Source organism: Saccopteryx bilineata, chromosome 4, assembly GCF_036850765.1.
Source record: "Saccopteryx bilineata isolate mSacBil1 chromosome 4, mSacBil1_pri_phased_curated, whole genome shotgun sequence".
Classification (NCBI taxonomy): domain Eukaryota; kingdom Metazoa; phylum Chordata; class Mammalia; order Chiroptera; family Emballonuridae; genus Saccopteryx; species Saccopteryx bilineata.
The window spans coordinates 70,296,871-70,321,499 of record NC_089493.1 but is presented as its reverse complement, the minus strand read 5'-3'; the positions used below and the strand labels follow the sequence as shown (position 1 = coordinate 70,321,499).

Here is a 24,629-nt window from a genome sequence, read left to right as displayed (position 1 = left end):
TCTTTGTTCTAACTGGGGCAGGAGAGCCTCCAGTGGATGGGGTAATTTGTTCCCTTTACTGGTGATGCTATTCCCAGGAAAAATGTTCACTTTAGATTTGAGGAGTGATTCAACCCAGAGGTTAGGGTGTCCATCCCTCAAAGTGTCTCCCCCTGTGCTTCCAAGACCACTCTCTCCCCTGGCAACTCCAGTCCTCCCAGTTCTCTTCAATGCTGGGGCTCCGGGAAAGTGGCTGTGAGCAAGGCTCTTCATGCGGTCCCTTTAATATGGAGCCTGGGTCTGAGAGTTCTGCCTCCTTCTCTCAAACAGTATCTAGGTTCTTTTATAAGCCAAATATAGTCCATAAACCCCTTCCAGGCTCCAGGGCTCTAGGCTGGGATTCTGGTTTGGGGGCTGAGGACCCACAACTCGCCAGACAATCCTCCCCATCACAGGTGTCCCTCCTGGCCACCACTCACTCCCGGGAGCAGGGCAGCCCCTTCCACGTCTCCGCCTTTCCTACCATCTCAGTGTGGGTTCTTTGGTGGTCCTCAGCTATAGAATCTTCTTAGTTTAGTCCAAAGTTGGTCTGTCAAGATGAATGTTCTCAGAACTAAGTTGTAATTCACCTTGGTTCTGGGAAGTGGGACTTGGAGAGTCTGCCTGCTCTGTAGCCATCTTGTCTCTCTGCTATTAATATTATTATTCCCTACCTTTGTTTTCACATCTTACCCTCTACTTCCCTCCCTGCCTATTTAAAGCATACTCCCAAAGCTCAGCTCAAATGATACCTTATATGTTAAACCTCCGGCCTGACCAGGCGGTGGCGCAGTGGATAGAGCATCAGACTGGGATGCAGAGGTCCCAGGTTCAAGACTCCGAGGTTGCCAGCTTGAGCACGGGCTCATCTGGTTTGAGCAAAGCTCACCAGCTTGGACCCAAGGTCATTGGCTCGAACAAGGGGGTTACTCAGTCTGCTGAAGGCCCACGGTCAAGGCACATATGAGAAAGCAATCAATGAACAACTAAGGTGTCACTACGAAAAACTAATGATTGATGCTTCTCATCTCTCTCTGTTCCTGTCTGTCTGTCTCTATCTATCCCTCTCTCTGACTCTCTCTCTGTCTCTGTAAGAAAAGAAAAAAAAAAACCTCTGGATGTCACTCCAAGGTTTTTTACTCCCTACTCTATGTCATTTGATTTCTACACCATTGTTGTCCTTGTCACATGTCAGGCATTTGTCTTCATGTCTCCCATTCTCCATAAGCTATAAAATTTTTGATGGCTGAAACCACATCTTGTCTCTCTTATACCAAAAGAATATGAAACTTATTTAATATTGCTTAATAAATAAATCCCCATGTGGCTTTGAAACTATTTGACTACATACCATGGTTTGGAACAGATGCCCCAACGTAACCCCAAAGGCCTTGGCTCTACCTCTGTTTGCAGATGTCCAGTTATCACTTTTTATTATTGATTTCAGAAAGAGAGGAGGAGAGAGACAGACAGACAGACAGAAACATCAATCTGTCACTGTATATGCCCTGACCAAGGATCAAGCCTACAACCTTTGTATATCAAGCTATCCAGCCAGGACACAGATGTTCAGATATCTTGATGGCATTGTTCGGAAGAGTAACTCCTTCCCAGGCCCTCAGCTCTCACCAGAGGTATAGCAGCCTGTCTGGTGACCAGATCAAGGTTTCTCAACAGTGGCATTGTTGACATTTTAGGCTCCTTCATTAGTTGCTGTATGGACTTATTCAGTACACTGTAAGATATTTAATAGCATCTTTGACTTTTACCCAGGACATGCCAGTAGTACCCTCCTCCTCTGCCCCCAAATCATGATAATCAAATGTCTTCAAATACTGCCAAATGTCCCCTGGCAGACAAAATCATCCTCAATTGGGAAACACTAGACTTAATAATGCCGTAAATTCACCAGTTCCTACTTCCTTTAATCCTTTCACTCACCACAGAAAAACAAACTCAAAGGATCACTACATTGATAAATAGCTATGTATAAATATCTGTTATATTCAACTTACGTAACAGCTCCCATGTGACACAGAAAGAAGAAGCTCTTGCCGCAGTTCTCTCATTCAGTCTCTGCCCACATGTCCTCATCAGCGGCCCCTCCCACTGCCTCATATCACCCTGCCTCTTACCGTTATCTCTTGGGTTACTGCTTTTCTCAGCACTTTCACTTATGACGTGGTCCAGGTTTATATGATTGTTGGCTGTCTCCCCCATCAAATGAAAACTTCATGCACCAGGGGGCTTTGTTTGCTGCCAGATCCCCAGCATCAAGATCTAAACCTAGCACATCCAAGGCATCCACAAATTATACAGAATGAACCTGTAAATTCTTAACACTGAATGAGTTATAATTAAGTTAAGGGAGGTAATATGTTCCCCCAAAATGTTTAGGCTTCACATATATTATTTTCATTCTAGGGGCAGATTCAAAGGATTCATGTGGGTCATACTTAGCTGTGAGCTGGGTAAGGATCTTTTCTCCAGCAATTTTGGTTGCTAACATAATTAAATTTTTTTCACTTTAATATTCTATCCAGTCTTTGAGATTGCATTCTATTGAAACCCAGAAGTCCATATGGCGCCCTTCTGTTTGGCTTTTCTTTTCTCCCTTGAATACAACTCCTTGTCAGAGAGAAGTCTCATAAGGGAGCGCATGTTATTTCTATTAGTTCTAATGGAGGCTGCATTTGGGCTCAAGGAAAGAAAACATGTCTGTGGGTAGGTCTTTTAGGCTCACACACACACATACATACATACATGTCCACCTTTCTCTCAATGTTGTCTCAGATGCTGAGACAGTCTGGGATCTCATACCTTCAGAATACACTGTGGTTTTGTGTATGATCATGTGTGGCCTGTAATGTGGAAGTAGATTTAGAGGGGTTTTTTTGTTTTGTTTTGTTTTGTTTTTTGTTTTTTGTTTTTTTTTCTGAAGCTGGAAACAGGGAGAGACAGTCAGACAGACTCCCGCATGCGCCCGACCGGGATCCACCCGGCACGCCCACCATGGGGTGATGCTCTGCCCACCAGGGAGCGATGCTCTGCCCATCCTGGGCGTCTCCATGTTCTGACCAGAGCCACTCTAGCGCCTGAGGCAGAGGTCACAGAGCCATCCCCAGCACCCGGGCCATCTTTGCTCCAATGGAGCCTTGGCTGCAGGAAGGGAAGAGAGAGACAGAGAGGAAGGAGGGGGGGGGGGTGGAGAAGCAAATGGGCGCTTCTCCTGTGTGCCCTGGCCGGGAATCGAACCCAGGTCCTCCGCACGCTAGGCCGACGCTCTACCACTGAGCCAACCGGCCAGGGCAAATTTAGAGTTTTTATTTGCCCTTGCTTTCCCCACTTGTGAACTCTGCTTTGTCTGGAAAAGTTTTCAAAGAATTGTAAAAAATAATGAAAGTTACCACAAAAAAACCTTCATTTAAAGATTGCTTTAAAAGATATGATTTTACATATAGAAAACCCTAAAGACAAAAAATAAACTTAGAAATCAATTCACCAAAGGATCAAGATCTAAAGTCAACACACAAAAATCAGTTGCATTTCAGTACACACTGACAAAAAAAAAATCTGAAAAAAAAATTACAAAAATAACTCCACTTACAATAGCATAAGAAAGAATAAAATACTTAGGAATTAACTTAACCAAGGTGGTGAAAGACTTGCATAATGAACTACAAAACATTGCTGGAAGAAATTAAAGAAGACATAAAAATAAATGTAATCATACTGCACTCATGGGTTGATAGACTCAACATTGTTGAACATCATACTACACAAAGTAATCGACTGACTCACTCAATCCCTATCAAAATTCCTATTGCAATATTGTTTTTTGCAGAAATATAAAAAAAGAATCCAGCCCTGGCCGGATACCTTATCTGATTAGAGCATTGTCCTGACATGCAAAGGTTGCAGTTTTGATCCACAGTCAGGACACAAACAGGAATAGATCAATGTTTTGTTTCTTTCTCTCTCTCCCTTTCCTCTCTCTCTAAAATCAGTAATTAGGTTTTTAAAAAGTTACCTCATTTTTAAAAAAATCACCCACCCAAAAATTCATATGGATTCTCAATGGACCCTGAATAGTTAAAACAGTCCTGAAAAAGAATGGGACTGGGAAAACTGAATATTCACAATCAAAAGAATGAAGCCGAAAAGACAGGATAAACAAATGGGACTATATCAAACTAAAAAGCTTTTGCACAGCTAAAGACAATAAGAACAGAATAAAAAGACAAACCACACAATGGGAGAACATATTCGACAATACGTCTGATAAGAGGTTAATAACCAAAATTTATAAAGAACTTGCAAAACTCAACATCAGGAAGGTAAACAATCCAATCAAAAAATGGGCAAAAGAAATGAATAGACACTTCTCCAAAGAGGCCATACAGATGGCCAATAGGCATATGAAAAAATGTTCAATGTCATTAATCATTAGAGAAATGCAAATTAAAAACCACAAGGAGATATCACCTCACACCAGTCAGAATGGTGCTCATTAACAAAACAACACAGAATAAGTGCTGGTGAGGATGTGGAGAAAAGGGAACCCCTCCTGCACTGCTGGTGGGAATGCAGACTGGTGCAGCCACTGGAAAACAATATGGAGATTCCTCAAAAAATTAAAAATCGAACTGCCATTTGACCCAGCTATCCCACTTTTAGGAATATACTCCAAGAACACCATAGCACTGTTTCAAACGGAGAAATGTACCTCCATGTTAATGGCAGCATTGTTCACAAGCGAAGATCTGGAAACAGCCCAAATGTCCATCAGGGACGAGTGGATTAAAAAGCTGTGGTACACATATACAATGGAATACTATGAGGCCACGAAAAAGAAGGAAATCTTACCTTTGGCGGCAACATGGATGGACATGAAAATTATTATGTTAAGTGAAATAAGCCAGGCAGAAAAAGAAAAATATCATATGACCTCATTCATTTTAGGAATCCAATGAACAAGGTGAACTGAGGAAGGGAATTGAGACAGGGGAGGGATCAAAGGGACCAGAGGAAAAGAGAACAGAGGGAAAGGGGATGATAGGATGGGATAAAGCTGAAGGGAAGGGGGAGGGTGCATTGGGGAGGGGGAATGCATTCGGGGCAACACTAGAATCTATGTAAACACAATAAATTAAAGTCAATTTTTAAAAAAAATGAATGAAGCTGGGTGCTTACCTAACACTATATACAGAAATTAACTCAAAGTGGATCAAGGAACTAAATTTAAGACTTAAAACAATAAAACTCTTAGAACAAAACAGAAGACAAAACTTCACACCATTGATTTTTACAGTAGTATTGTTCAAGAGTCCTTATCTATTTACCTGTCTTCCATTGTTATATTTGGGGCTTAGTGTTCAGAGCACCAGCTTATAGTTAGTTTGGTTCATATCCTGCTACATGCAGTTGTAAACTCCCATTTTGTTTATGGCATTGACTCACTGCCCCATTACCGTTTAGAGTAGCCTACACGGTGATAGCCTCTCCCCACCACACAAAGCTACTCAAACATCTTTTAGTTGCCTTCTTCTCAAATACAGACATCAAGGATCATCAGACACCAGAGGAAACCCTCCAGCAGGAAAGATTATTTATAGAGAAGAAGCAGCAGCATCAATTCAAATAGCCAGAAAAAAACTTTACAAAACCTGTAATTAATATCCTCAGAGATAATAGAGAAGATAATATATTCATAAAACAACATTAGTATGCTACAAGAAAAAAAAGAATAAGATGTCCTGAAAATAAAAATAATTAGATAAAGTTGAGAAATCTTACAGAAAGTTGGAGAAAAGATAAAGCATTTGCCATGGAGAAGCAAGATAAGAAAATTAGAACATCAATCCGAAAGATTAATAGGAAATCAAAAAAAGAATAGAAAAAATGTAGAGGTTAAAATTATCAAAGAAATAATACAAAAAACAACTTTCAAGTTCTGAAGGACAGATTTTAAAAGACCAATAGAGTACCCAATAAAAACTATACCATGATAATATTTAAGACTACCAAAAAAAGAGAAAGAAAAATTTTTATAAGAATAACATATGATGGCACACCAGAGGAAACCTTCAACAAGATGAAAAGACAACCCACTGAACGGAAGAACATATTCACCAATGATGCATCTGATAAGTGGTTAATATCCCAAAATAAAAAACTTCTAAAACTGAACACCAAAAAAAAAAAAAAAAAAAATCCAATTAAACAATGAGCTAAGCCCTGAATAGACACTTCTCCAAAGAAGACATGCAGATCATCAATAAACATGTGAAAAGATGCTCAATGTAACTAATCATCAAAGAAATGCAAATTAAAACCACAGTGAGATATCAACTCATAGTTGTCTGAATGGCTATTATCAAGAAATCAACAAGTGTTGGCAAGGATGTGGAGAAAAGGGAATCCTCATGCACTGTTGGTGGGAATGCAGATTGGTACAGCTACTGTGAAAAATAACATGAAGTTACTTCAAAAAATTAAAAATGGGCCTGACCAGGTGGTGGTGCAGTGGATAGAGTGTCAGACTGAGATGTGGAGAACTGAGGCGCAAAACCCGGAGGTTGTCAGCTTTAGTGCAGGCTCACCAGCTTAAGCACAGGATTGCTGGCTTGAGCATGGGATCACAGACATGACCCCATGGTCACTGGCTTGAGCCCAAAGGTCACTGCCTTGAAGCCCAAGATTTCTGGCTTGAAACCCAAGATTGCTGGTTTGAGTCCAAGGTGCTGGCTTGAGCAAGGGGTCACTGACTCTGCTGTAGTCCCCTGGTCAAGGCACATATGAGAAAGCAGTCAATAAACAACTAATGAGCCGCAACAAATAATTGATGCTTCTCATCTTTCTCCCTTCCTGTCTGTCTGTCCCTATCTGTCCCTCTCTCTGTCTCTGTCAAAAAAGAAAAATTAAAAATAGAACTGCCTTATGACCCAGCAATCCCACTTCTGGAAATTCATCCAAAGGAACCCAAAACACTAATTCAAAAGAATGAATATATGCAGCCCTATGTTCACTGCAGTGTTATTTCAATAGCCAAGATTTGGAAGCAGCCCCAGTGCCCATCAATAGATGAGTGGTTAAAAAAGCTGTGCTATAGTTACACAGTGGAATACTACTCAGCTGGAAAAAAAAAGAAGGAAATCTTACCTTTTGCAACAGCATGAATGAACCTAGAGAGTATTATGCTAAGTAAAATAAACCAGTCAAAGAAAGACAAGTATCATATGATTTCACTCATATGTAGAATCTAATGAACAAAATGAACAAACAAAATGGAGACAGATTCAAAGAAAGCAAGCTGACAGCTGGCATGAGGGTGGGGAAGAAGGCTAAATGAGGGGGATGGAGGAATTGAGCAATAAAGGACAAATAAAAAAAATCATGGACACAGAAAACAGCATGGTGATTGCAAAAGTGGAGGGATGTGGAGAAGGGTAGAGGGGGATAAATGGTAATGGACGGAGACTTGACTTCGGGGAGGTGAACACAAAATATGTGTTGCAAAGTTGTACACCTGAAACCTGTGTAATTTTTAACCAGTGTCACCCCCAAAAGTTCAACTAAAAAGAAATAGCTGACCTTCCAACAACACTGCAAGCCGCAAGGCAAAGGAACAAAGTACAAAGTAAAAATTATTGCCTATCTAGAATTCTGTGTCCAATCAAATTATCAATGAAGTATATAGTCAGAATAATTTCAGACATCCATATACCGTCCTTCAGGAAGTTACTAGATAAAGTGTCCCACCCAAACAGGAGAGGGAAGAGAGAGATGAAGGCACAGGTGCAGGAAGGAGAGGTGAAGGGAAACCCCATTTCTGAGGAGCAGCTAGTCCAGATGGGAGGAAAAGGCTAATAAAAGCCTAATGGAGAAAAGGAAATTACATCATCTGATCAATTTCACCATAAGGAAAATTTTACTCACAAAAAAATTGTGATATTGGGAAAATGGAAGAGAGCTTAATTCTCATCTAACGCAATAGGAAATCAATAAATAATGTCTAAAGTTGATTAATCAAAAGATAGCAGTGTAAGCATTGACTTTAGAAATCAAAGGATAAGAAACAGCTACAAGAGTTAGAAGTGTCTGCCTCTGGCAGTAAGCTCAGGTAAAGGATGAGGACAAGAGAGCAGAATGAACAGCTTTCTTCATTTAAAAGCCTTTCCATGATATTTGATTCTTAAACTATGTGTGTGTCACTCTTCTTTCTCAGTTAAGGAAAAGAACACTCTCAGAAGTCACATCAATTTGAATTTGAATTTTGCAGCAACTCTGTTGCTACCTGTGTGATTTTGGCCAATTATTTTAATCCCTTTGTTTTCTCAGTTATAATAAGAAGCAAATGCTGTAGTACCTCTCACGTTTTGATAGGGTTCTTTAAAAACAAGTGAGACAGTACAGGTCCAATGCCTGACACATAGTAACACCCTCATTGAAAGTTCTCTGCTTACTCTACTTGCCTGTTGCCCCACATTCCTCTCTGGATACCCTGACCTCTCACCCTTCGTCAGTGATTAAATCCTAGTGTGCATGTAAGTCCCCCGGGGTGTGTCTGCATGTTGCAGCTCCCCTCTAATGTGGAATAGAAGTTTTGGTCCTTATTAAAGAAAACTGAGCTAGATGACCCTTGACCTAAAATACCTTTCTTTCTTTGGAGGAGTGGCTTTGGTGATATGGAAACACCATTTCTCCTCTGGGAAAGGAAACCCCGAGTCGCAGACAGTATTCTCAGGCACTGATGAGCGAAAGGTTAGGTGAGAACCAGCCAACTCAGAAGGCTCCAGGATCTTGCGGTCTGTGTCCACAAACATTTCCAGCCTAGAGCCTTAAATCCCTTCTGCTGATATAATAAGATCCTTCAGTTTATAATGAAAACTGAGCCCATGATAGTGCGACTATAGCCCAGCTACCTGCCACCCACAGGTGACAGCTGCACCTGTGAGGCTGGCCCATTTCTCGCACACCCAGGGCACCTGCAGCCTCCTGTGCCCCGCCTCCCCCTACCCCACCCCCCACCCGCCATGCCCTTGTGCTGATGTCCTGGCTACTAACTGTTGAACAGGGAAGTCAATCCCAGGGAAGTCAACAGGGATTGCAGCAAAATGTAAAGCACCCAGGGATTGCAGCGCTATATGTGAAGCACAGGTGTAGACACTGTGGATTGGATAAAAATATCAATATATTTGGCCTTAAAGGTATTTACAACCTAATGGGAGAGATAGGCGTTCTCCATCCATTACACAAAGAAATGAACTAGAAGGTGATTGTGAGCTGCCTGTGAAATAAGTAAGGTCTTGAGTTTACATGTTGGAATGCTATTTTGGAGCTTCTCACACAGGCCTGGGAGCAGGTAAGCCCCAGGTCAGATCATTATTTTTAGGTGAGAGTAGGTATTCTTTAAGTATCAGTGATGTTTTATTCCTGGAGTGGCAATGAGGAACAGCAGTGGTGGGGGTGAGGGTGGTCTCTGAAAAGCTGACAGTTTTTACTGAGAACAGTGCCTTATGGACAGATATGGTGACCATACAATTCATTATCCAAATGGAGACACTTGAGAGTAAAAAGAGTGTAATAAGCACATCAGGACGACAGGCATAAGCCAAGACAGGTCTTGGCAAAGCACACATATGGTCTCTCTACTTATGTTACTTAGTAATTATAAAAGGGAATAGACTCAGTGACCTATGGACCTAGTGTTCATGCAGGTTCAGAAGCTTTCTGGGTAACTCTCCAACACACCCCCATTAGACTGTAAACACCTTTGAGCCCAAATATACTTCTGTATCACCCACAGTACCTGCCACTGGTCTCTATACTTCTCCTCGGTAAGGTCGCTCAAGGGGGCCAGTTTTTACCAGTGACCTGCATCTGTCCCCCTCTCTGGTTAGGATCCCTGAAAGAGCTTCACCACCTAAGTTTTGACCAAGAAGCTACTTAACAATTAAATGCATGTATGCTGCTTCCCTGGTCTCTTGGCTCCTCTTGCAGGGAAACCAATTCAAGGTTCGTTTTGGTTTGGTTTATCACTGCCTTCTCACACATTGTCCCCTTTATCAGAGAGCTGCCAACCTCTCTCTTCAAACAGTTCTCTTCAAAGAGAAACTCTTATTCCTAAATCACTTCACCATGATTTCTCAGACTTCACCATGATTTCGCAGAGGAAATATGTATTTTTTAGAGCATTTGCTCTTATAAGGTGACCAATTGTCCTCCTTTAGAGAGGACAGTCCTTCTTTTGTAAATTCCATCCTCCTTGAAAAAGTATCCTCCTGCCCTGGCTAGTTGGCTCAGTGGTAGAGCATCGGCCTGGCGTGTAGAAGTCCCAGGTTCGATTCCCGGCCAGGGCACACAGGAGAAGCGCCCATCTGCTTCTCCACCCCTCCCCCTCTCCTTCCTCTCTGTCTCTCTCTTCCCCTCCCGCAGAGAGGCTCCATTGGAGCAAAGATGGCCCGGGCGCTGGGGATGGCTCCTTGGCCTCTGCCCCAGGCGCTAGAGTGGCTCTGGTCGCGACAGAGCGATGCCCCGGAGGGGCAGAGCATTGCACCCTGGTGGGCAGAGCGTCACCCCCTAGTGGGCATGCCGGGTGGATCCTGGTCGGGCACATGCGGGAGTCTGTCTGTCTTTCCCCGTTTCCAGCTTCAGAAAAATACAAAAAAAAAAAAAGAAGAAAGAAAAGAAAAAGTATCCTCCTACAAGGCCTGACCTGTGCTGGTGCAATGGATAAAGCGTCAACCTGGAACGCTGAGGTTGCTGGTTCAAAACCCTGCATTTGTCTGGTCAAGGCACATATGGGAGTTGATGCTTCCTGCTCCTCCCCTCTTCTCTCTCTCTCTCTCTCCTCTCTAAAATGAATAAATAAATGAAAAATTTTAAAAACAATACATAAGCAAAAAAAAAGTGTCCTCCTACATGTCCTCCTTTTTTTTAAATAAATATTTATTAATGTTAATGGGGTGACATCAATAAATCAGGATATATATATTCAAAGAAAACATGTCCAGATTATCTTGTCATTCACTTATGTTGCATACCCATCACCCAAAATCAGATTGTCCTCTGTCACCTTTTATCTAGTTTTCTTTTTTTGTTTGTTTGTTTGTTTTTGTTTTTTTATAAATAAATTTTTATTTTAATGGGGTGACATCAATAAATCAGGGTACATACTTTCAAAGAAAACATTTCCAGGTTATCTTGTCATTTAGTTCTGTTGCATACCCATCACCCGAAGAGAGATCGTCCTCCGCCACCCTCCATCCAGTTCTCTCTGTACCCCTCCCCCTCCCCCTCTCTCTCCTTCCCTCCCCCCACCCCCTGTAACCACCACACTCCTGTCCATGCCTCTTAGTCTCGCTTTTATGTCCCACCAATGTATGGAATCCTGCAGTTCCTGTTTTTCTCTGATTCGCTTATTTCACCCTGCACAATGCTACCAAGATTCCACCATTCCGCTGTAAGTGATCCAATGTCCTCATTTCTCCTAGCTGAATAGTATACCATGGTGTATATGTGCCCCATCTTCTTCATCCAGTCCTCTATTTTTTTTTTACAGTGATTAAAAGCCTTTAAGCAAACTCTTGGCCAATACAGCAAGAATCCCTAAAAGAGTAGTGTCCTTAACATGTTCACCAAGTCCAAGTTGGCCCCATCACCATGCCAAATCCCTGAAAAACACAACCCAACCACAGTTCAGTCTGTTAGGAGCTGTCACAGGGAGCAGGAGTCTAGGAAAGTTCCCCACAGGAAAAGTCCGCATGGCACTGGAATTGTTGTCACCATTCTATACTTTGCAGCTCATGTCCAAGTCCCAATGACCGCTGCTTCTAGCTGGTAATGATTCAGGTAGACTGGAAAAAGCCATTTGCAGCATGTGTGGATATGGAGCTTCTGTTCTCCTCTGCCTGGAGAGTTGAGACCAGGTTGCTTTTCCCTGGAGCTCTGTGACTGTGGCCTGGTAAAGAGAACCTTGGGATACACTAAGCTGGATGGCAAAGGTAAATTCATAATACAAGTTGGCAAAAGGAGGAAAGAGAGCTCTAAATTAAAAGTAGGTCCCAGCCTGAAATATGAGTGGGGCATTGAGGTAGGAGGGATAAAGGAAACACTATATATTAAGCAAAGCAGCAGAAAATAGGACTATCAACACCCACAACAGAGATCTTTGAGAGAAGAATAAAAAACCTGACTATTCAGGCAAAACATAGTTAAGTGGCCCTTGTGCGAATGAGATCAGTTTACCTGCTTCTTGGAAGAAATACCCTAGGCTCGTCCACAGTGTTGTAGATGGGGCCGACAGCCCTGGGCACCGTCAGCCTTCAGTGGCAAACCCCAGCTTTCTGGGCAAGGTTAGGTCATAGGTGGCTGGAGCAGGGCTGGAAGAGACTGAACCCTCCCTTAGAGGAGCGAGGGGGAAGCCCACCTTCCAGTGTCCCTGTTTCCTCACAGCAAAGGCATGTAAGCCTGGCAGGCTTTAGCTCAATGACCTTCCTTTCCACTATTGAAGCAGGACCCAGATGGCATCCTATGAGATGCCTTTGGGGTGTTGGAGCCTTTAAAGGTGTATCCTAAAAGCTGGTAGTTCCCCTGATCTCTATTGAGCTTTTTCTGCCTCTAGGTATCTTAAAAGCCATTCTCAGAAGATCTCGCTGAGGAGGTTGAGGATCCCCATCTGCCTATATAAATCTTTTCCATATATCTGGAGCTATTTGGAAAAAAGAACAGTGTTATTAGCTAGATCTAATAAAGAAGGTAGTAGTTTGCAGGCGAAAAAGATTTGGTGTCTCCTGTTCATCAGCATTCAAAAGAAATGTAAATTTTTTTTTAAAGTAAAAAGCATGATATGCTAGACCCGTTGGAGTCATTGGCCTGGTGTGCAGGATTCCCGGGTTCAATTCCCGGCGAGAGCACACAGGAAAAGCACCCATCTACTTCTCCACCCCTCCCCCTCTCCTTCCTCTTCGTCTCTCTCCTCCTGCCCGCAGCCAAGGCTCCACCAGAGCAAAGCCACCCTGGGCATTAAGGATGGCCCCATGGCCTCCGCCCCAGTCTCTAGAATGGCTCCGGTTGTAACAGAGCAACACCCCAGATGGGCAGAGCATTCCCCCCTAGTAAGCATGCCAGGTGGATCCCAGTCAGGCGCATGCAGGAGTCTGTCTGACTGCTTCCCCATCCCCATCCCCATCCTCAGAAAAATACAAAAAATAAATAAATAAAAGAAAAAATACTAAAAAAAAGGGGGGGGCATTCCCTTGTGCTAAAGCTCCAGGGAGCATGGAATGAGCTTGAGTATGTCCTATGAAACATGGAGCTCTATGTTGACATATAAGTCTTTGAAGAAGGAGGAACTGCTAAAATAGTTTATCAGCATTTGTCCCTAAGACAGCAGTCTTTATAGTGGGAACACCATACGTAGATATTTGCTGTCTGTCTATAGATTAAGGGGGGAATATGGCAAATGCTGAAAAGCCATGATCTTTGTGCCCCTCCCCTCCCCCAACCCCCTCCCTGTCCTCCCCCCACCCTGTAACCCCAACACTGTTGTTCATGTCTCTGAGTCTCATCTTTATGTCCCACCTATGTATGGAAACATAAAGTTCTTAGTTTTTTCTGATTTACTTCTTTCACTCAGTATAATGTTATCAAGGCCCATCCATGTTGTTGTAAAAGATCCTATGTCATCATTTCTTATGGCTGAGTAGTATTCCATAGTATATATATATACCAAAGCTTTTTAATCCACTCGTCCTCTGATGGACACTTGGGCTGTTTCCAAATCTTTGCTATTGTGAACAATGCTGCCATAAACATGGGGGTGCATTTCTTCTTTTCAAACAGTGCTATGGTGTTCTTGGGGTATATTCCTAAAAGTGGGATAGCTGGGTCAAAAGGCAGTTCGATTTTTAATTTCTTGAGGAATCTTCATACTGTTTTACACAGTGGCTGCACCAGTCTGCATTCCCACCAGCAGTGCAGGAGGGTTCCCTTTTCTCCACATCCTCGCCAGCACTTATTCTGTGTTGTTTTATTGATGAGTGCCATTCTGACTGGTGTGAGGTGATATCTCATTGTGGTTTTAATTTGCATTTCTCTAATCATTAGTGATGTTGAACATTTTTTCATATGCCTGTTGGCCATCTGTATGTCCTCTTTGGAGAAGTGTCTATTCATTTCTTTTGCCCATTTTTTGGATTGGATTGTTTGTCTTCCTGGTATTAAGTTTTACAAGTTCTTTATAAATTTTGGTTATTAACCCCTTATCAGACGCTATGTCGAATATGTTCTCCCATTGTGTGGTTTGTCTTTTTATTCTGTTCTTATTGTCTTTAGCTGTGCAGAAGCTTTTTAGTTGGATAAAGTCCCATTTGTTTATCCTGTCTTTTATTTCACTTGCCTTTGGAGACAAATCAGCAAATATATTGCTGCGAGGGATATCAGAGAGCTTACTGCCTATGTTTTCTTCTAAGATGCTTATGGTTTCATGGCTTACATTCAAGTCTTTTATCCATTTTGAGTTTATTTTTGTGAGTGGTGTAAGTTGGTGGTCTAGTTTCATTTTTTTGCAGGTAGCTGTCCAGTTTTCCCAACACCATTTGTTGAAGAGGCTGTCTTTACTCCATTGTATTGTCTTACCTCCTTTGTCAAATATCAGTTGTCCATAGAGCTGTGGGTTTATTTCTGGGTTCTCTGTTCTGTTCCATTGATCTATGTGCCTGTTCTTATGCCAGTACCATGCTGTTTTGAGTACAATGGCCTTATAATATAACTTGATATCTGGAAGTGTGATACCTCCTGCCTTTTTCTTCCTTTTCAGGATTGCTGAGGCTATTCGTGTTCTTTTTTGGTTCCATACAAATTTTTGGAATATGTGTTCTATGTCTTTGAAGTAAGTCATTGGTATCTTCATTGGTATTGCATTGAATTTATAAATTGCTTTGGGTAATATAGACATTTTAATGATGTTTATTCTTCCTAACCATGAGCACGGTATATGCCTCCACTTATTCGTATCTTCCCTGATTTCTTTTATTAATGTTTTATAATTTTCCGAGTACAAGTCTTTATTCCTAGGTACTTTATTTTTTTGGTTGCAATGGTAAAGGGGATTGATTCCCTGATTTCTCTTTCTGACAGTTCATTATTAGTGTATAAAAATGCCTCTGATTTCTGAGTATTGATTTTATATCCTGCCACCTTGCCAAATTCATTTATCAGATCTAGTAGTTTTTTGACTGAGACTTTAGGGTTTTCTATATACAATATCATGTCATCTGCAAATAATGATAGTTTTACCTCTTCTTTTCCAATTTAGATGCCTTTTATTTCTTTTTCTTGTCTGATTGCTGTGGCTAGGACTTCCAGAACTATGTTGAATAAGAGTGGTGAAAGGAGGCACCCCTGCCTTGTTCCTGATCTTAAGGGTATTGCTTTTAATTTTTGCCCATTGAGTATGATGTTGGCTGTGGGTTTGTCATAGATGGCCTTTATCATGTTGAGGTATGTACCCTGTATTCCCACTTTGCTGAGAGTTTTGATCATGAATGGGTGCTGGACTTTATCAAATGCTTTTTCTGCATCTATTGAAATTATCATGTGGTTTTTCTCCTTTCTTTTGTTTATGTGATGAATCATATTGATTGATTTGCGAATATTGTACCAGCCTTGCCTCCCAAGAATAAATCCTACTTGATCATGGTGTATGATGTTTTCCATATATTGCTGGATCCAGTCTGCTAATATTTTGTTGAGGATTTTTGCATCTAAGTTCATCAGGGATATTGGCCTATAATTTTCTTTTTTTGTGTTGTCTTTGCCTGGTTTTGGAATCAGAATTATGCTCGCCTTATAAAAGGAGTTTGGAAGTCTTTCTTCCTCTTGAATTTTTTGAAATAGCTTGAGAAGGATAGGAGTTAGTTCTTCTTTGAATATTTGGTAGAATTCACTTGTGAAGCCATCAGGCCCAGGACTTTTCTTTTTTGGGAGTTTTTTGATAGCTGTTTCAATCTCATTTGTTGTAATTGGTCTGTTTAGGTTTTCTGATTCTTCCAGATTGATTTTTGGAAGATTATATGATTCAAGGAATTTGTCCATTTCATCTAGGTTGTCTAGTTTTTTGGCATACAGTTCTTCATAGTATTTTCTTACAATATTTTGTATTTCTGTTGTGTCAGTTGTTATTTCTCCACTCTCGTTTCTAATTTTATTTATTTGAGTCCTCTCTCTTTTTTTCTTGGTGAGTCTTGTTAAAGGTTCATCTATCTTGTTTACCTCTTCAAAGAACCAGCTCCTGGTTTCATTGATCCTCTGTATTGTTTCTTTAGCCTCTATGTCATTTATTTCTGCTGTGATCTTTATTATTTCCTTCCTTCTACTAGCTCTGGGCTTTACTTGCTGTTCTTTTTCTAGTTCTTTTAGATGCAAGGTTAAGTTGTTTATTTGAGCTTTTTCTAGCTTCTTGAGGTATGCCTGTAATGCTATAAACTTCCCTCTCAGGACTGCTTTTCCTGTGTCCCATAAATTTTGAGTTGACGTATACTCATTATCATTTGTTTCTAGGAATTTTTTAATTCCTTCTTTGATCTCAATGTTAACCCATTCATTGTTTAATAATGTGCTATTTAGTTTCCAAGTGTTTGAATGTTTTTCAGTTTTTCTATTGTGGTTGATTTCTAGTTTAATGCCATTGTGATCAGAGAAAGTGCTCGATATGATTTCAATCTTCTTAAATTTGTTGAGCCCGCTTTTGTGCCCTAACATGTGGTCTATTCTAGAGAATGTACCATGAGCGCTTGAAAAGAATGTATATTCTGCTGTTTTAGGGTGAAAGGTTCTGAAGATATCTATTAAATCGAGTTGATCTAATATGTCCTTTAAGTCTGCTGTTTCTTTGTTAATTTTCTTTCTTGAGGATCTATCTAATGATGTTAATGGGGTATTGAAATCCCCTACTATTATAGTATTGCTGTTGATCTCGCCCTTTAAGTCCATCAAAGTCTGCTTTATATATTTAGGTGCTCCTATATTAGGTGTGTAGATATTTATAATGGTTATATCTTCCTTTTGGATTGCTCCCTTTATCATTATGTAGTGACCTTCTTTATCTCTAACTATGGTCTTTGTTTTAAAGTCCATTTTGTCTGATATAAGTATTGCTACCCCAGCTTTTTTTTCATTTCCATTTGCGTGAAATATTTTTTTTCATCCTTTTATCTTCAGCCTGTGTGCATCTTTTGATTTAAGGTGTGTCTCTTGTAGACAGCATATGTATGGGTCCTGTTTTCTTATCCACGCAGCTACCCTATATCTCTTGATCGGATCATTTAATCCATTAACATTTAAGGTTATTACTGATATGTAATTGTTTATTGTCATTTTTTTTCTTTAAAACTGTTTTTCTCTTTTGCTATATTCTTTTTTTCCTTTGATCTGTTTACAACAGGTCCCTTAGCATTTCTTGCAGCCTTGGTTTGGTTGCAGTGAAATCCTTGAGTTGTTTTTTTTTTGTCTGTAAAGCTTTTTATTTCTCCTTCAATTTTAAATGATAGCCTTGCTGGATAAAGTAGTCTTGGTTGTAGGTTCTTGTTCTGCATTACTTTGAATATTTCTTGCCATTCCCTTCTGGCCTCAAGTGTTTCTGTTGAGAAGTCAGAAGTCATCCTTATGGGGGCTCCTTTGTAGGTGATAGTCTTTTTTTCTCTAGCAGCTTTTAATATTTTCTCTTTATCATTTAGCTTTGGTAATTTAATTATGATGTGTCTTGGTGTTGGTTTCTTTGGGTTTCTCCTTAATGGAGTTCTCTGTGCTTCCTGAACATGTGAAATGTTTTCCTGCCTTAATTGGGGGAAGTTTTCCGCTAGAATATGTTTGAACAAAGTCTCTATCCCTTGTTCTTTCTCTTCTTCTGCAGGAACCCCTATGATGTGGATGTTATTTCTCTTCATGTTGTCACAGAGCTCTCTTAGAGTTTCCTCAGACTTTTTAAGTCTCTTTTCTTTTTTCTGCTCTGCTTCCGTGCCTTTATTTATTGTGTCCTCTAACTCACTGATTCGATTCTCTGCTTCATCCATCCTGCTTTTAATTCCTTCCATTGTATTCTTTATTTCAGATATTGTATTTGTCATTTCTGTCTGATTCTTTTTTATTATTTCAATGTCCTCTTTTATATTTGTTATCTCTTTATTTAGGTTTTCGTAATGGCCATCTATGGTTGTTCTAATATCGTTGAGCATCCTAACAATCGTTATTTTAAACTCTGCATCTGGTAATTTGGTTATATCTGATTCACTTAGATCCTTTTCTGGGGATTTCTCTTGGTTTATTTGTGTTGTATTTCTCTGCCTCCGCATTTTCTCTTCACAGGAGTGGTTGTGATCACGTGCTCGGGTGCACAAGGGTTGGTGGCCTTGGCCTTTGCCCTGCCCCCGTGTGTGACGTTATGCTCGGTCCTGAGGGCACTGGCGAGCACCTTTGCTCAGCTGCGGGTCTCCGCCTGTTTCCGAGCTTTTGCCCTGCCTTTGCAGGATGATCCCACTCAAGGAACAGCTGCTAGCCTTGGCTCTACCGCCGGGCAGGGCTGCGTGCCCAAGCTCAGCTCTGTAGCGGAACTCCGCCTCTTCTGGGCTTTTGGCTCCACCCCACGGGAGGAGCCGGCTACCAAGTCAGACCGCAAGCCTGGGTTGCACAGGTGGGGCAGGGCTGTGCTCCTCTGCCCTTGCCCTGGGGCTTGTCTCCACCCTTTCCGGGGTTCCCGCCCTTCTCCCGGAGGCTGGATTACAGGCTGCCGGCAGCTGAGCTTGACCACTTTTGCACGCCCCCTTCTCCCCAGCTGGGCAAGATTGAGCTCACACCTGAGCCCAGTGGTGGCCAGCCGGCTTCCACCCCTGCCAACAGAACCATGCTTTTGTCTCCCACTGCTGCCCGCTCTCCGATGCGCCCTCAGCCACATGGGTGGGGGCGTTGCAGCTCGGACCCTAAGACTCACTACTGTAGACCCGAAAGCTCCCTCCTTCTATGCGACTCTGCTCTGAATGCTGCAGGGGAGCTTGTTTGGCTGCTCTCCTGCTTCCCTTTGCTGGTATTGCTGTTTCCGGGGGAAATATTCACTTCAGCTTTGGGGAGTGACTCGTCCCAGGGGTTAGGGTGGCTATCTCCCAAAATGTTTCTCCCTATGCCTCCTAGATTGCACTCTCTTCCTGTTACTGTGGTCCTCTCCTCTCTCCCCCCATCCCCAGGAGCCCCAGGTGATTGTTTTTGAGAGAGATGTTCTGCGCGATCCCTTTAAGAAGGATCCTGGGTCTGAGAAATCAGACTCTCTCACAAACAGTATCCTGACTTGTTTCCAGCTAAATACTGTCCTTACGCCTCTTCTGGGCTCTGGGGCTGCAGGCTTGGGCTTTGTTCCTGGGGCTCAGGACCCTTTCCCATCTGCTAAACTCACTTCCCGCCACATGATTCTCTCCCTGCTGCCGTTCGCTCCGAGGAGCTGGGCAGCCCTCTCCACGTTTCCGCATTTCCGCTTTTCCTACCAGTCTCTGTGTGGCTTCTTCAGCGTTCCTTGGTTGAAGAGTCCTTTTAGTTTCGTCCAAAGTTGGTTTTTCCAGATGATAGTTCATAAAATTAGTTTGTAATCCACTTTGGTTCTGGGAGGTAGATGCTGGTACGTCCGCCTACTCCAGCACCATCTTGTCTCTCCCTCCTTTTTCGATATTAGAAGACTAATCTGTAAATGTCCGTATTTGATCGATGCAGAGTCGATCCATTGTGTGTGATGTGAGGTATTTGTATTTGATATGATGATTCATCAAGGATCAAATCAGTACAGTGCGTCGAGACACAATTATGAGACAGACACATGAGCTCCACACGGGAGACCTTGAGAGAGCACACGATATACTGAGCGCACAAATGGCTTTGTGTACTTCTTACTAAAACATGACAACATGACACAACACATATGACATTTTAGACACACAATTATTTCTTTCTCAGTGAATTGAATCATAGACAGGTAAGCACAATTCACGTTTTATTAATTCCTTATCTATTTAATAATTTCTAAATACATATTATTTTATTTCCTAGCATTTTCCTGAAATTCAAATTTTAAAGTGGAAATCTAACCTCAAACCGTATCTATTAATAACGCATTTTGATTAAATAGTTACATAAAACAGACAGTTTTTAGAAAATGATAAATATACCCAAATATCACTCCAAATCAGTGGTTTTGTTTGTTATTTAGTGTAAAGCCAGTAGCCGCGGCTACCATGACAGAAGTCCGGCCATGCAGGTTCACATTGGATTCAGACCGTCGGTAAAGAAACAACAGAGCCAAAAACTGGTGGGCCATCATCTTTAATCCTAGCTTGCACCCGGCGGGCAAGTAAAAACACACACTGGGCTCCAAAACCCACTCATGTTCAGTGCTCACAAAGCTACTGACTTATCCGAGTTTCCTAGAATCAAAGGTTTCTAGCTCACCAGACTTATTCACCTCTGTTCCCCATCTCCTTCCTTCTCTCTGCACAAACTCTGCACAAACTGGCTTCTCCCTCAGCACTCCACCATTTTGGCTGCTTCTTCTAGCCTCCTCCACGTGGCCTTTCTCTGCTCTCTCCTCTAATGCTAATCTCAGGAACTAAGAGAGCAAGCTCCTGTTCTGCCCCCATTTTATAGTGTAGAAATCAAAACCTTTAATCCAATATACAAAATAGGGAAGTCTCTAATACAAAGTCACTTCTCTGAGGCATGATGGGATTGTACCACCCCACATCAAAAAGGGTGGGAAAGGCTTAGTCCTAAAACTAAGCCCCAGGCTACAAGGATCCTGCCTGCCCACAGCCCACAGAGACACACATTAATATCACCTGGGCAATGGCCTCCACATGGGCAGCACCATCTTTAACAAAGTGAGCATAATACATTTTATCTGCCCAACATTTAGTTTTACTAAATGAGTACTTTTTTCTTACAATTATTATTAAAAATTAATAGGCATATAAGCATAATTACAATATAAAATATTACAAATGTTTTTCTTATGCATTTATCATATCATAGTGTATTATCATTGCAATGAATAAAATGCTTCTTTTATTTACGATATTGTTTTCTTCCATTTATTTTTGTCCTCCTTTTCATTGTAAAAAAGTTGGTTCCCTTACTTTTAAGCAAAATGCTCTTCAATCAAAAAAATTAAAACTCAGTGTTTGAGGAGAGGCCTATTACCTAGCACTTTCACCCTGTTCCATTTGGGATGTTTTTGTTAAGAGTTAAAGGTCATAGAGTTACAAAATGGGCAAGTTAAAATTATACTTGTTTATTTACCTGCCTCTCCTACCAGGCTGTGATACTGTAAAGCCAGTATCCACTGCCACTATCACAGCAGCCCGGCCCATGCAGGTTCACATTGGATTCGGACAGTTGGTAAAGAAACAATGGAGCCAAAAACTGGTGGGCCATCATCTTTAATCCTAGCTTGCACTCGGCGGGCAAGTAAAAACACACACTGGGCTCCAAAACCCACTCATTCAGTGCTCACAAAGCTACTTGTTGGAATCCATGGGAGTCCAAAAGACCAGAGTAACAGGCTTTATTGAAAGGAAGAAAGGAACTCTGCCGGGCACTTCTCCTGGGGGAGAAGAGCACCAGTTACAGACTAGGGGCAAGTTATATAGTGTTTGGGAGAGCCTGAGGGGATACTGAGGCAAAAGTCCTGGTATGTCCGGAATGCTCCTCCTTGGGGGCTTGGAGCATGTGGGTGTTGAATCAAAAGTCCTGGTGTGTCCAGAGCCCCTCCTTGGGGCGGCTTCTCAGCTTTTTGGAATTCCTTTGTCTCAAGGGTGATAGTCTAGTAAGGGTGAGGTCTGACAGATAAGCGGAACATCAAGAGGGCAGTTTGGAATTTACAAATCTATCACTACTGACTTATCCGAGTTTCCTAGAATCAAAGGTTACTAGCTCACCAGACTTATTCACCTCTGTTCCCCATCTCCTTCCTTCTCCCTGCACAAACTCTGCACAAACTGGCTTCTCACTCAACACTCCGCCATCTTGGCTGCTTCTCCTGGCCTCCTCCACGTGGCCTCTCTTTGCTCTCTGCTCTCTCTTCTAATGCTAATTTCAGGAACCAAGAGCACAAGCTTCCGTTCTGCCCCTATTTTATAATGTAGAAATCCAGACCTTTAATCCAATATACAAAATAGGGAGGTCTCTAATACAAAGTCACTTATCTGGGGCATGATGGGATTGTACCACCCCACATCAAAAAAGGGTGGGAAAGGCTTATTCCCAAAACCAAGCCCCAGGCTACAATGATTCTGCCTGCCCACAGCCCACCCCCAACACACATTAATATCACCTGGGTGACAGCCTCCATGTGGGCAGCGCCATCTTTAACAAAGTGAGCATAATATATTTTATCTGCCCAACAGATACCCTTGAGGAGATCTGAAAAATTAATAGCAATTGCCTTATTAGTATAAAATATCATTGATGACCGTAGGTTTAGACATATTTTCAGGGGCCTCGTAAATAATGCGGTGGAATGGAATGCCACCCAGTCTTAACCCCACCTCCCTTGCTGACACAAGCCCTCCTTTAGTTCTTACAAAACAGCTTTTCCTTTGTGATCTTTATTTATAGCAAAACATACAGCTCCCAGGCCACCTGAGGCAACTGGGAGCCAGTTTCCTCCCACTCTTCCTCGTCCTATCCCAGGGGGACAGTTTTCATCATCTTGGTCTTGGGGCCTTTGGGTCTCTCTGTGAAATGAGGACATGATCGAGATTCTTCTCTCCAGTCCCCTCAGGCTCTCGCATTATTGCTCTTGATTGACTGTGGAAAGTTACTCTGTCTTCCTCCTTGGATGTGTTCCTAGGTTTCTTGCTTGTGAAGTGAAAATCATTGCTTCAGATTGCTTTAGCTCTGACAGATCTTTGCTGTTTGGCCCCTCCTTCAGCAGTTCACTGAGGCTCACCAGTCCCATCAAGAGAACAGTCAATACATTGTTCTAGCTTCGAATTGGATGTGGACTAAAAGTTGGCATCACTTAGTTCTGTCGAATTGTCTCACCTTGCCTCTTAAAAATCAAAACGGGCCTGACCAGGCGGTAGCACAGTGGATAGAGTATCGGACTAGGATGCGGAGAACCCAGGTTCAAGACGCCTAGGTCACCAGCTTGAGAGCGGGCTCATCTGCTTTGAGCAAAGCTCACCAGCTTGGACCCAAGGTCATTGGCTTGAGCAAGGGGTTACTCGGTCTACTGTAGCCCCATGGTCAAGGCACATATGAGAAAGCAATCAATGAACAACTAAGGTCGCAACGAAAAACTTATGATTGATGCTTCTCATCTCTCTTCATTCCTGTCTGTCCCTATCTATCCCTCTCTCTGACTCTATCTCTGTAAAAAAAAAAAAAAAAAAAAAGAAAGAAAGAAAAGAAGAAGAAGAAGAAATCAAAATGGGAAAATCCAATTCTCTGGTTATTAAATCAGAGGACTGCCTGTTGGCCCATACTGCGTGCATTGGGGGTAGGGGTAAGTGTGTGGGTGACAGAAAAGGTGTGCACCAAGGTGGATTCATAACCAATGTAAACATGTAGAAACATAAAAGGCAAATATTAATATGTAAGTACTGTTTCCAGAGATGTTTTGATTGTTCTCCTCTTCCTCCAACAGAAACCAAATGACCGTGATCACAAAGTGCGAATAGCACTGGGAAATGGCTTACGAACAGATGTGTGGAGAGAATTCCTGAAGAGATTTGGGGACATTCACATTTATGAGTTCTATGGTGCCACTGAAGGCAATATCAGCTTTATTAATTATACGGGGAAAGTTGGTGCTATTGGAAGAGTCAACTACCTACAGAGAGTAAGTACACTAAAAATGAGAGTGTATATAACCAGTTTGCAGAATACAGAGATTTCTTAAAAGCTAGGTCATAATGATGTTATTATCAGAATTTCATGAAGCATCAGAGCTGTGGTCCATCCATATCACCAAGAGAGAGTTTGCTCAGTCTCCATAACAAGGACCTTAGTAAAATAGGATGCTCTACTTAGAAATCTTAATTTATGTAAATAACAACCTTGGCCATCTGCAGTTCAGGTCAAGTATTCCTGATGTCATTTATACTTGTATATGGTAAAACACCTGAACTGAAGGTTACCAGTTTCATATGTTTACCATACTCTGTGAAATGGTGAAATGTGATATTTCCTTATCATCATGCTGTGGATTACAACCACCTGGGGAACTTTTTACAAATATAGGTGCAGGGCCTCACCCCCTAACCTTTGGATGCAGATGTCTTGAGGTGGGGCCCAGGCATCAGTGTTTTTTGAAACTCTGCAGCCAGGGTTAAGAAGCAGTATCTTGTGAACATTTGTGTTCACCTACTAACTGCATTAAAAAGATATTTCAGGTGGTGGCGAAGGGGATAAATCATCAACCCAGGATGCTGAGGACCCAGGTTCGAAGTCTCAAGCTCACCGGATTGAGCACAGGCTTGCCAGGTTGAGTGCAGGGTGCCAGCTTGAGCATAGGATCAACATGATCCCATGGTCGCTGCCTTGAGCCCAAAGGTCTCTGGCTTGAGCCTAAG

The 24,629-nt window shown here is 42.0% G+C and overlaps 1 protein-coding gene across 1 annotated transcript in view; it reads left to right on the top strand.

Moving 5' to 3' along the window:
* SLC27A2 (solute carrier family 27 member 2) overlaps window positions 1-24,629 on the top strand; it is a 74,343-nt gene that overhangs the window by 33,743 nt on the left and 15,971 nt on the right. Inside the window, exon 5 of the mRNA XM_066276442.1 lies at window positions 23,702-23,896. Coding sequence (XP_066132539.1) covers window positions 23,702-23,896 — 195 coding nt within the window. The remainder of the gene's footprint in view (window positions 1-23,701; window positions 23,897-24,629) is intronic.